General features: G+C 41.7%; 1 protein-coding gene across 15 annotated transcripts in view; it reads left to right on the plus strand.

The window, feature by feature from the left end:
• PTPN4 (protein tyrosine phosphatase non-receptor type 4) overlaps positions 1-13,566 on the plus strand; it is a 258,996-nt gene that overhangs the window by 99,706 nt on the left and 145,724 nt on the right. For 11 of the 15 annotated variants that reach the window (XR_008998840.1, XR_008998839.1, XR_008998841.1 and 8 more), the window contains 2 exons: positions 6,886-6,928; positions 6,998-7,097. The exons of 1 other annotated variant lie outside the window; for it this stretch is intronic. Coding sequence is in view for 11 of the 14 variants with exons in the window: in XM_057505706.1 (XP_057361689.1) it covers positions 6,886-6,928; positions 6,998-7,097 (143 nt within the window). In the remaining 3 variants the exon portion in view is untranslated. Of the gene's footprint in view, positions 1-6,885; positions 6,929-6,997; positions 7,098-9,682; positions 10,513-13,566 lie in introns of those variants that run through there. 3 more of the 15 variants (XM_057505702.1, XM_057505704.1, XM_057505707.1) reach the window with 2 other exon arrangements.

Raw genomic sequence — 13,566 nt, forward strand, 5'->3', positions numbered from 1 at the left:
CATAATGACCCTTTTACCCCCTATCCCTCCCTTCCCACCCATCCTCCCCAGTCCCTTTCCCTTTGACAACCATTAGTGCATTCTCGGGTTCTGTGAGTCTGCTGCTGTTTTGTTCCTTCAGTTTTTTCTTTGTTCTTATGCTCCACAGAGGAGTGAAATTATTTGGTACTTGTCTTTCTCCACCTGGCTTATTGTACTGAGCATAATACCCTCTAGCTCCATCCACGTTGTTGCAAATGGTAGGGTTTGTTTTCTTCTTATGGCTGAATAATATTCCATTGTGTATATGTGCCACATCTTCTTTATCCATTCATCTACTGATGGACACTTAGGTTGCTCCCATTTCTTGGCTATTGTAAATAGTGCTGCTATAAACATAGGGGTGCATATGTCTTTTTCAAACTGCGCTCCTGCATTCTTAGGGTAAATTCCTAGAAGTGGAATTCCTGGGTCAAATGGTATTTCTATTTTTAGTTTTTTGAAGAACCTCCATACTGCTTTCCACAATGGTTGAACTAGTTTATATTCCTACCAGCAGTATAGGAGGAATCCCCTTTCTCCACATCCTCGCCAGCATTTGTTTTTCCTAGTCTGTTCTATGTTGGCCATCTTTACTGGTATGAGGTGATATCTCATTGTGGTTTCAATTTGCATTTCTCTGATAATTAGCGATGTGGAGCATCTTTTCATGTGCCTGTTGGCCATCTGAACTTCTTCTTTGGAGAAGTGTCTGTTCATATGCTCTGCCCATTTTTTAATACAGTTATTTGCTTTTTAGGTGTTGAGTCATGTGAGTTCTTTATATCTTGTGGATGTTAACCACTTGTCGTATATGTCATTTAAAAATATATTCTCCCATAATGTAGGGTGCCTTTTTGGTCTACTGATAGTGTCCTTTGCTGTACACGAGCTTTTTAGCATGATGTAGTCCCATTTGTTCATTTTTGATTTTGTTTCCTTTGCCCAATGAGATGTGTTTAGGAAAAAGTTGCTAATGTTTATATTCAAGAGATTTTTGCCTATGTTTTCTTCTGAAAGTTTTATGGTTTCGTGACTTACAATCAGGTCTTTGATCCATTTTGAGTTTAGTTTTGTGTATGGGGTTAGACAGTAATCCAGCTTCATTCTCTTGCAAGTAGCTGTCCAGTTTTGTTAACACCAGTTGTTGAAGAGGCTGTCATTTCCCCATTGTATATTCATGGCTCCTGTATTGTATATTAATTGACCATATATGCTTGGATTTATATCTGGGCTCTCTAATCTGTTCCATTGGTCTGTGTGTCTGTTCTTATGCCACTATCAAATTTTCTTGATTACTGTGGTTTTGTAATAGAGCTTCAAGTCAGGGAGCATAATCCTACCAGCACCCCACTTTATTCTTCCTTCTCAGGATTGCTTTGGGTATTCTGGGTCTTTTGTGGTTCCATATGAATTTTAGAACTATTTGCCCTAGTTTGTTGAAGAATGCTGTTGGTATTTTGATAGGGATTACATTAAATCTGTAGATTGCTTTAGACAGGATGGCCATTTTGACAATATTAATTCTTCCTATCCATGAGCACAGGATGTGTGTCTATTTATTAATATCTTCTTTAATTTCTCTCCAGAGGGTCTTATAGTTTTCAAGGTACAGGTATTTCATTTCCTTGGTTAGGTTTATTCCTAGGTATTTTATTATTTTTGATGCAACTGTGAATGGAATTGTTTTCCTGATTTTTCTTCATGCCTGTTCATTGTTAGTGTATAGGGATGCAACAGATTTCTGCACCTTAATTTTGTATCCTGCAACTTTGCTGAATTTAGATATTAGATCTAGTAGTTTTGGAGTGGGTTTTTTATGTACAATATCATATCATCTGCAAACAGGGACAGTTTAACTTCTTTGCTAATCTGGATTCCTTTTATTTCTGTGTATTGTCTGATTGCTGTGGTTAGGACCTCCACAACTATGTTAAATAACATTGGGGAGAGTACACATCCTTGTCTTGTTCCCGGTCTTTAAGGAAATGATTTCAGCTTCTTGCTGTTAAGTATAATGTTGGCTGTGGGTTTGTCATATATGGCCTTTATTATGTTGAGGGACTTACCCTCTATACCGATTTCATTGAGAGTTTTCATCATGAATGGATGTTGAATTTTTTCGAATGCTTTTTCAGCATCTATAGAGATGATCGTGTGGATTTTGTCCTTCTTTTTGTTGATGTAGTCAATGATGTTTATGGGTTTTCTAATGTTGTACCATCCTTGCATCCCTGGAATAAATCGTACTTGATCATGATGAATGATCTTTTTGATGTATTTTTGAATTCGGATTGCTAATATTTTTGCATCTATGTTCATCAGGGATATTGGTTTGTAATTTTCTTTTTTTGTGGTGTCTTTCCTGGTTTTGGTATTAGAGTGGTGCTTATCTTGTAGAATGAGTTTGGGAGTATTCCCTCCTCTTCTACTTCTTGGGAAATTTAAGTAGGATTTGTATTAGGTCTTCACTAAGTGTTAGACAAAATTCAGCAATGAAACTGTGTGGTCCAGATGTTTTGTTCTTAGGTAGTTTTTTGATTACCAGTTCAATTTCCTTGCTGGTAAGTGGTCTATTCAGATTTTCTTTTTCTTCCTGGGTCAACATTGGAAGATTGTATTTTTCTGAAAAGTTTTCCGTTTCTTGTAGGTTATCCAGTTTGTTAGCATATAATTTTTCATAGTATTCTCTCATAATTCTTTGTATTTCTGTGGTGTCTGTGGTGATTTTTTCCTTTCTCATTTCTGGTACTGTTTGTGTGTGTAGACTCTCTTTTCTTCTTGATAATTCTGGTTAGGGGTTTATCCATTTTGTTTGTTTCCTCGAAGAACCAGCTCATGCTTTCAGTTCTTCTATTGTTTTATTCTTCTCGATTTTATTTATTTCTGTTCTAATCTTTATTATTTCCCTCCTACTGACTTTGGGCCTCATTTGTTCTTCTTTTTCTGCTTTTGTTAGTTGTGAGTTTAGACTGTTTAGATGGGATTTTTCTTCTTTTCTGAAGTAGGCCTGAATTGCAGTATACTTCCGTCTTAGTGTGACCTTTGCTGCGTTGCACAGATTTTGCGACATTGAATTATTATTGTCATTTGTCTCTATATATTGCTTGATCTCTGTTTTTATTTGGTCCTTGATCCATTTAGGATCATGTTATTAAGCCTCCATGTGTTTGTGGACTTTTTCATTTTCTTTGTGTCATTTATTTCAAGTTTCATACCTTTGTGATCTGAGAAGCTGGTTGGTACAATTTCAGTCTTTTTAAATTTACTGAGGTTTTTGTTGCCTAGTATAGGGTCTATTCTTGAAAATGTTCCATGTGCATTTGAGAATGTGTATCCTTTTGCTTTTGGATGGAGTATTTTATAGATGTCCATTAGGTCCATCTGTTCTAATGCATTGTTCAGTGCCTCTGTGTCCTTACTTATTTTCTGTCTGGTTGATCTGTCCTTTGGAGTGAGTGGTGTGTTGAAGTCTCCTAAAACGAATGCATTGCATTCTATTTTCCCCTTTAATTTTGTTTGTATTTGTTTCACATATATATGTAGGCGATCCTATGTTGGGTGCATTGATATTTATAATAGTTATAACCTCTTGTTGAGATTTCTGTTCCCTTTACCATCTCTTCTTCTACTTCTAATCTGCTTTAAATCCCTCCTTTGCATGTTTCATTTGAGATATGGAGTTTCTTAATGATTGAATCTCCATCCTAAATTCATCCCTGTGTTCTTGAATATTTTCTGTACCTCCATGAGCATGTTTATGATTTTTATTTTGAACTCTCTTTTATCATTATGTAATGGCCTTCTTTGCCTCTTGTTACTTTCTTTGTTTTGAAGTCTATTTTGTCTGACTCAAGTACTGCAACTCCTGGTTTTTTCTCCCTATGTACTGTATGAAATATCTTTTTCCATCCCTTTACTTTCAGTCTGTACATGTCTTTGGGTTTGAAATGAGTTTCTTGTAGGCAGCAGTTAAACAGGTCTTGTTTTTTTATCCATTGAGTGACTGTGTTTTTTGATTGGTGCATTCAGACCATTTGCATTTGGGGTGATTATCGATAGTTATATACTTATTGCCATTGTAGGCTTTAGATTTGTGGTTACCAAAGGTTCAAGGATAATTGCCTCACTGTCTAACAGTGTAATTTAACTAACTTAGTATGCTATTACCAACACAAACTAATGTTTTTTTTATCCTTCCTTTTCTTCCTCCTCCGTTCTTTATTTGTTAGGTATCATATTCTGTCGTCTTTGTCTATCCCTTGATTGACCATTTGATTTTGCATCTGCTTTGTAATTAATTGTTTTACTTTGCTGTTGTTTTATTCCCCCTGGTGACAGCTATTTGATCTTAGGAATACTTCCACCTATATAGCTTTCCCTCCAAATGTACTGTAAGGTGGTTTATGGGAGGTAAATTCTCTCAGCTTTTGCTTATCTGAAAATTGTTTAATCCTTCCTTCAATTTTAAGTGATAATCTTGCCGAGTAGAGTTTTCTTGGTTATAGGCCCTTCTGTCTAATTGCAGTGAATATATCATGCCACTCCCTTCTGGCCTGTAAGGTTTCTGTTGAGAAGTCTGATGATAGCCTGATGTGTTTGCCCTTGTATGTGATCTCTTTTTCTCTCTACCTGCTTTTAATAGTCTGTCCTTGTCCTTGATCTTTGCCCTTTTAATTATATGTCTTCATGTTGTCTTCCTTGGGTCCCTTGTTTTGGGAAATCTGTGCACCTCCATGGCCTGAGAGACCATCTCCTTCTCCAGATTGTGGAATTTTTCAGCAATTCCCTCCTTAAAGACACTTTCTATCCATTTTTCTCTCTCTTCTTCTTCTGGTACCTGTATAATGTAAATATTGTTCTGTTTGGATTGGTCACACAGTTCTCTCAATATTCTTTCATTCTTAGAGACTCTTTTTTCTGTCTGTGCCTCAGCTTCTTTGTATCCCACTTCTCTAATTTCTATTCCATTTACCATCTCTTCTACTACATCTAATCTGCTTTTAAATCCCTCCGTTGTATGTTTCATTTCATATGTGGAATTTCTTAATAATTAAATCTCCATCCTAAATTCGTCCCTGTGTTCTTGAATACTTTTTGTACCTCCATGAGCATGTTTGTGATTTTTATTTTGAAGTCTCTTTTAGGAAGATTGGTGAGTTCAATTTCATTTGACTCGTTTTCTGGTTTGTCTGTGTTTTTTGTTTGAACCAGGTTCCTTTGATGTTTCATATTTGTATGTGGCCCCCTCTAGTGTCCAGAACCTCTAGTCTCTGGACCAGCTCATCCCCTGCATTGATGTCGGGTTGCAGGGGCGCGGCGACATTACCTGGGGGGAGAAAAGATCTGTTTCCTGCTTCTCGGATGCAGTGCCTGTCTCCACTGTAAAAACATGTTGGCCAGAGCCTCTGTGCTTTGTGTTTGTAGCTGCTGTCTGTGGGTCCTCCATCTGGCTGGCCTGAGGGCAGGGCAGGGACTGCCGGTTTGTGAGCTGGTTACTTGTATTTCCGGAGGAATGCACATCAGGCTGCGTATGACAGTGGGGTTCCTCAGAGTTTATTAGCCAGCCAGGGGAATGAAGCTACTGTAGCTCCTGAAAGATCCCAACCTGCTGGGCAGAGCGCCCCAGACAACATTGTCCACGTATCCCTTCTCCGGCGCAGCAATCTCCCTGCAAACCCCGTCCCTTCAGCTGCCCTCTCGCTGCTAGGAAGCCTCTCAGACCGCCTGCCTTTCCTTTGTTCAAGAGCAGCCAGATGTGGATCCTTGTCCTCCACAGATTGCTGGAATCTCAGTCTCTCCAAGTATTCCTCCTGTCTTAGCTTTCCAACCCCACTATCTCCAGAGCACCATGCAATGTAGGTTTGTGCTCCCAAAGCAGATCTCCAGGGCTGGGTGTTCAGCAGTCCTGTGCTTCCACTCCCTCTCCACTTCATTTCTTTTTCTCCCGCTGGTGAGCTGGGGTGGGGGAGGGCTTGGGTCCCGCTGCATCAAGGCTTTGGTACATTACCCTGTTTCATGAGGTATGCTCTGTTCTCTACGTGTTTGTAGTCTGGTGCACCCTTCTTTCCTCTTGCTCTTTTAGGATTAAATATATTAACTATATTTTCATAATATATGTGGTTTGGGGAGGAGTTATCTGTCTCACCTCTCATGCCACCATTTTGAATCTCAAGATCTACAGGTTCTTTAGTTTTTTAAACTGAAACATGTTGGCAGTTGAAATAGTTTACGAATTCAGTTACAGTTTTCCTGAAATAGAACTTGCATTCAAAAGTCTTGATACTATTTAAAATTCTCACTCACAAAAAGAAGTCCTTCCCCAAACTAAACATTATCTCTTATAAAATTGGTGTGCTTTTGGTGGCGGGGGCAGGGGGTATCTATTTATCTACTTAATTTTTGAAGGAATGGGGTAGAAATTACAAAATTTTTCTTAATAGTAGATTTTCATGGTGTGTGGTCAAAATTTGAATTGGAGCATAAGTCTCAGCATGTTTTTATGAGAGATTAACAGAGTTTAAAAAACTTGTCAGACTGTTAAATAATATAGTTTAATTACGAGAAATCACTTCAGATTGCTGTGCTTATTAAACATTTTTACTTTTGGGGTGAAGGCTATTGAACACTATAATAATTTGATGGGCAACTGAAATCAAAATCTTAAAGCTATCACAAATACTTTTGGCACTTCATAGCATAATTTTATTTGATACAAATGTGTGTAAATTAATTATATTTTTCTTATCCAGACCTTTTTTAAAATGTATTTTTTAACATTAATCTTTAGATGGAACAGATTTGCAAGAATTGATGTATTAGTTCCTTAAGGCAAAAAGAAATCAGTCTCATTTATTTATTTTTCAGAGGTGGCTGGATCCAAACAAACCAATCAGGAAGCAGCTAAAGAGTGAGCATACATTAATGTTTTGCAAATATTCTTTATAAAGAAAGGTTAATATATAATCTGATTAATTAGAATTGTTTTCATTAATTCTAGGAGGATCTCCTTACAGTTTGAACTTTAGAGTCAAATTTTTTGTAAGTGACCCCAACAAATTACAAGAGGAATATACAAGGTGGGTTCATGGAGACTGTTTCTCTTGAACATATTGTCACAACTATTATGAAACTTTGAAATTAATGAGGCAAAAACAGATTACCATGCTGTAATTCTGAAATTGCCATCCAGCACACACGATGATGTATTAGAGGTGTTTCAAGATAGCAGTTTCCACCTCTCTTGGATAGTTGGTGCCTTGCCTGAGGGTTTCAACCCTGGGCAAGTTCACTCTGGATTCAGTGAGACCAAGAAATGAGAATCAAAGTTGTGGGTAGAAGGGTTTATATCTCTGCCTTACTCTTGTGGTGGCAGGTTAAGTGTAGAATCCCATCTGCCTCTGGGCAAGTCTGCATGCAGCAAACAGGTGTCTGCCTCTGGGCCTCCCCACTGCCTTGCAATGCCAGAGCACTGGGCCAAGCACTTTATGTAGAGTGAATAATAACTTAACTGCCCACATATGTGCAATCCTGTGTTTCCACGCATTGCATGTACACTGTGAGCAAGCAGACCAGGGTCAAGTGAGAATCTTGACCATGGAACATCCGTTTTCCTCCAGGATTCTCACCTCACAATCTATGTGCCTTCAGTCTACCATGATGGTCCCTGTGCAAGAAAGTTGGAGCATTTTAACCAGATTCTACAACAGCAACAGAAGCTATAACAATATGGAAATAACAAAGAAAATTTTAATACATATTAAAAACAGAAATTATGATAATCCTCAAGCCTGAGGATATCGATTGCCACCAATTGGACATACCAGCTGTATCAAATCAGTTCTACTCAGATGAGTTCATGATTGGCACTTTCTGTGCACACCCAGCAAGCAGTTTTTACTAGAGCATGTGCCCAATTCCACATAGACATTAGAGGAAATTAACTGTAAGAGCAAAAAAACACATGTTTTAGTGACACCAACATAGGCAAATCTTGTCCATCAGGTAGGATCCATGCAAGAGAGTGGCCATGTGATATACTGTGGCAGTAAGGGGGTCCCATCCTGGTCTAGTATACCATGCCTTTACCCCTCTCCCTGTGGGGGTTATTAAGGGTCTATGTATATTGCTACAGTGTATAGTAGCACTATGTACACTGCCCATACAGATAAAACAAAACTCCCTGGTAAGATGCTTCTGTCTGTTTAGGGTGCACTGTTGTGGTATGTGGGAGCTACTATGCTGTTACTCCAGGAATACACAAGAGGCCGGCTTTCAGGCCTTATTCCCAAGGTGCCAGGATGGCCAGCCATCCCTGTTACATGTGTTGAAGTGTCCAAGGCCATGTCCACTGAATGGAGTCTCCAGGGTTTATTGCAGTTGGTGCTGGTAGCAAGATATTCTGGTGGCCAAACCCTGGCCTCAGTGATTTCTCCTTAGTTTGTATTTGCAGTTGTATAGGCGAGGCAGCAATTTGTGTTAGTGTGTCTATGGGGCTCAATGCCCCTTGCTTGGGCTTTTCATTCAAATGCTATAGCACTGTCCATAAGTGAACTGACCATCCCTGTAGACTGTTGGTGTCTGGCTTAAAGCCAGATTTTAACAAACCACTGTACTTCTCTATCATGCCTACCCCAGGTGGATTATATGGTACATAAAACTTCCACTTTATCTGTAGATGTTGTAACCATTTTTGTAAAGTGGGTGCTGTGATCACTCAATTACCTGCACTCAGCCATATGCTGCAAGGAGATACTCTAGGCCTCTTTTGGTCATTTGCTGTTCTGTGAAACATGGAGAGAAAGCAACCAGAAGTCCAGTAGCTGTGTCTACACATGTCAAGACATATCGATACGTCTGACATGGGCAGAGGCCCAATGTACTCTATCTGCCACCTGACGAGAGGCATCGGCCCCATAGCTATCGTCCCGTGTTGCTCTGGGACTTGGTATAAGTCCCTTGGAGAGCATACAGTGCACTCTTGCTGGGCTCTGCTTACTTCTTCAAAGGTTAAAGCCTTGCCCCACTGACAGGTTACAGCCCACATTGTGTTATGCCCCACATGCAACAAATGTTGATGTAACCATTGGGCCACAGCAGAGGCAGGCTTTCCTTCTAGCCACAATCCTGGGCCAGTGTGTCTGCTTCATCATTTCCTGGAGATGCCGAGGGCAAATAGTCAGTCGCATGGTATACTGTTTTAGTCTGAACAGAGGTCCATAAGTCTTGACACAACTCTTGACCCCAAAAGGGTCGATGACAAACTATCCAGTTGGCATGGTACCATGTCGGTAGCCACAGGCTCAAGCCTCAATAGACAGGACAGTCCAGGTGTCAGTGCAGACAACTATTGGGGTGGGCTCCTGGGTGATTATGAGCCATACTGTCCTCAGCTCTGCCCATTGACTGCTCTTCCCCTCACCATCTTCAGTCCATATCGTCTCAGTCTTAGGATAAAAAGCTACATCCCTCCATTTCAGGGCCTGCCCATGGCTGGAACCATCTGTGTACCATGCATCTGCAGCTATAGGGGCTCTTCCCTCCTGTAAGGGGTCTGCGACTAATGGCTCTAAAGCAAATAATTCCTGCCTTTCACTGCTGTATGTCACTGGCCCCAGTAAGCATTGGAGTGGCTTATTGGGCGCTATGCTTGTATAGGTACACACCCCACTTGGCCACTGTAGACATCTGTGCCACACCACCCTGCAGCTTTTGAGTCCATCCTCATAACCACCCTGCAATGAGATGGGTGGTTATTACCTTTATCGGAGCCTTTCCAGTGATGGGCTCTGTAGCTAGCAAGGTGTCATACACACCTACCAGTTTTTTCTGTTAAGGTGTTACTGTACCACTGCTCCTTTCCAGAATTGTGAGTAGAATCCAATAGGTTGGTGAGTTCATTCAAGCCACTGCCAGAGACTCCAACCGTAATCGTCTTTGGTCACATGAACATCCAGCTTACAGGGCCCTAATGGGTCTATCACACTCAAGGCCTGCAAAGCCTTGACTGCCCATTTTGTAGCAGTAAAAGCAGATGCACATGTGTCATCCCAGTCCTACCTGACGCCCTTTTGTACCAGCCGGTATAAGGGCTTCAGAATTTGTTGCAAGTGTGGGATAAACACTCTCCAGTAGCCTAAAAGACACAAAAACTCTTGCAATAGTGCCACAGTTATAGGTATAGGGAAGGCCTGGACTTTATCTATGACTGCTTCTGGGATAACTTTAGTCTTACCCAACCAGACAACCCCCAAGAATTTGGCTGACAAACCAGGCCCTTGAACCTTGGTGCTGTTCACAGCCCATCCTTTCTCCTGCAGATGTTGCAGCAATCTAGGTGCTGCACCTTCTAGATCTGAAAGAGACTCATACATGAGCATGATATCATCAATATAATAATGGTACAGCCACACGTTGATGCTTTCTCCCAAGCTGCCAAGTCCTGGGTTACAAATCCATGACAAATGGTGATACTGTGGAGGTGTTCCTGTGGAGGTATAATGAAAGTCCATTGCTGTCTTTCCCACATGACGGCAAACAGTTCCTGACTTTCCCATTCTGTGTTAGCATAAAAGAAGGCATTAGGAAGATCTACAATGTAATGATACATACCTAGTTATGACTGAGGGTGTCCATAAGGCTTGCAATAGAGGGGATGGCAGGATGCAGTGGAAATACGATTTTATTGGGCTATGGGTGGGCTTTACAATACTTTTCCATCTTCTCCAGTTCTTCAAGGGTTTCTCCAATTTCATAATGCCATCCAGGCATTCTGTTTTTCTTAGTATTAGTCACCCACTGAGGTCCAGACAAAGCTACTGGCTGGTGCCTAGCATGTCCTCTCAGAATTGCATATACATGTATCCTCAGTCAGAACTCACCCACAGTTGTCTGCAAGCGTAGGCCCTGCAGGATATCTATACCCAAAATATATTTGGGTAGGGATATAAATACACAGTATACTCCTTTGGGGGTGGATGCTAAATTCCCAGGCTTGTTTCACTCTTATAACCTTACCCCCATACCCATCTATAACAGAGGGGGTCCAGGGAAACTGCTCAGGGTTGCCATAAATCAGTGAACACTCAGCTACTGTGTCCACCAGAGCCAGGACATGCTGCACATTGCTTCTGGTCCCCGAAGGTGGGTACCTTGAACGTCCCCTCAGTCAAACTGTATTATCCAATCGTCTTCCTGTAATGTTCCAGGGGAGGGGATCAGGTCACTCTCCAGCAGAAGGTCTTGCAGACACACGAAGTGGACTTGTGGTTTTGTCTCTGGCTTCCATTTCTTAGTCCTTGCTTTAGCCAACTGTTGAAACTGTTGTTCCAGTTTCTGTTGTTTCCACAGCTCCAGTACGATTTCATTTGATGATCCATCCAATTTCTCTGTCTGATAATTGCTTTATCAAATCAACACACATCTGGGTTCTCGTGACCTTCAAAGGGCCCTTTTAACTCTTCCTCTGAGTAGCAGACAATATTCCCTTCCATGCTTTCATTGTTTCAGCCTTTTACAAGTCCGCTACTGTACAGGTAACCTCAGTTATTGGCTGCCCCAAGTGAAGGGCAAGAATGGCCACTGGAAAACTCAAAGAGGGCTGAGGGAGCCATTTGAAGCACCACATTTCTCATCCCCACAGTAGAAGGTTCCTCATCTGGGCCATAATTTTCTGGACTATAAATGTGATTTTTCATGCCATAACACCTGTTGGAACTTGGCATACATCTGCCATCTAGCAGGGAAGATGGTATGTCATCCTGATTGTGCCATACAGTACAAAGCATGGCCATAAGCCAATCAAGGAGAGAGTGATTTTCTGGGGTCTGACCTTCATTTTGCAGTCACTGCCTCAAACCAGTTTGAAAACTGTCAGGGAAGCCAGCTTTCTCATCTCTGATCCAGACAGAATGATACCATCTACCCCAACATTCCAAAGATGCAGGAGCCAAGCTGACGTTGACTCTTAGGGTTCTGCCGAAACCGAGGGCCCAAATCCACCAGCTCAGCCTGAGTATAGGGGCAGAGCATAGAGTGCACCATGATCTGGGGTGAGGGCTAGACCTCTCCTGGAGGAACCTGTGGTTGCTGCATCTTCATTTTCTTGGCTACAACTGGGCAGGCCTTCAGCTGGTTTTCAACTGGCACCATCCCCACCCCTTGTCCTTCCCTATGCCTACATTTCCAGTGCTGTCAGCAGCTTTCTCATTGCTCCCCGGAGTGCCTCCTCTACTACACCCTTTACCTTTTCTATAATGCCTTACAGTGATGCTGTGTCAGTCTTCAGCAGCTCTCTTACTTTTACCTCAATGCCTTGCAGCTGATGTTTTTGTACTGCCTCTTCCTGTGCTTCTCAGGATTATGTCCTTCTCCTTCATGGCTTTTGTTTCTTCCATAGCACCTTGCAGCCTGCATTATTGTGCTATCTCTTCTTGTGCTACCATTACATCCTTTACCATCTCCACAGTACCTCATAGAGGTGCCATCTCAGTCATCAACAAATTTTTTACCTCCTCTGGCACCTCTCAACTCGCATTCTTGTGTTGCCTCTTCTTGTGGTTCTTGCAGGAGTACATCCTTCTCCTTAATGGCCTTTCTTACCACTGTCAGAAAAAGCCAACCCATGGTTCCTGCTGCCTCGTGGGCACTCTGGTTCTTTAAGGAATTCCCTATTTTGCTGAGAGCCAAATCAGTCCCTCTGGCATCACCCCACCTTTCCCCAGTCCTGGGGAGGGGCCCACTCCTCTAGGAGGCAAGCTGTCTCAGACCACATGGCCACTGGGGGGGTGGTACCCAAGTGTCTCCCCATCCATAGGGGCAGTCCACTGAAGTACCCCTCCTATGAGGACAGGTTTGTTTTTTTTCTGGTCTGCAGCTAATCCTGCTAACGTTGCCAAATGTCCTGCCTGGGGGTTTCAGCCCAGGGCAAGTTGACTCTGGATTCAGTGAAACTGAAATGTGACAATGGAATGTTGGGGGTAAAAGCATTAATACCCAGCTTTATTTATACCCACCTCTCAGTGGTGGCTGGTCAGGTGCTAGAATCCCATCAGTCTCTGGACAGGTCTGCATGTAGTAAACCAGTGTCTGCCTCCAGGCCTCTCCACCTCCTCACAACAGCTACAGAGCACTGGCCAGAGCTCTTTATATAGAGTCAGTAATAACTTAATTGCTCACACATATGCAAGCCTGCATCTGCAGCATTGCACAGGTGCAGTGACCAAACAAAGCAGGGTCAGGTGAGGATCCTGGCCATGGAACTTCCATTTTTCTTACAGTTGGGAAGGCTTTAGGAAATTGGAACTCCAGGACCACCCCATCCAGCCACAAGCAGCCTCCAGAGTCATATAAATAGACATTTGTGGAAAATGTCTGAGAAGCACTGCTCTAACTGGGGTAAATCAGATGATGGTGCACTTGTACCCAGGTGATGCTGCATAGTGAGAACTGTGCCTGCTGTTTTTATTTTTTCACATAAAAGCATAGTCTACATTTTATTTCCATTGAAGTAAATACAGAATTTGTAAAAATATGTAGCCATTTTATCTA

The sequence above is a fragment of the Manis pentadactyla genome, chromosome 8 (genome assembly GCF_030020395.1).
Source record: "Manis pentadactyla isolate mManPen7 chromosome 8, mManPen7.hap1, whole genome shotgun sequence".
NCBI lineage: Eukaryota > Metazoa > Chordata > Mammalia > Pholidota > Manidae > Manis > Manis pentadactyla.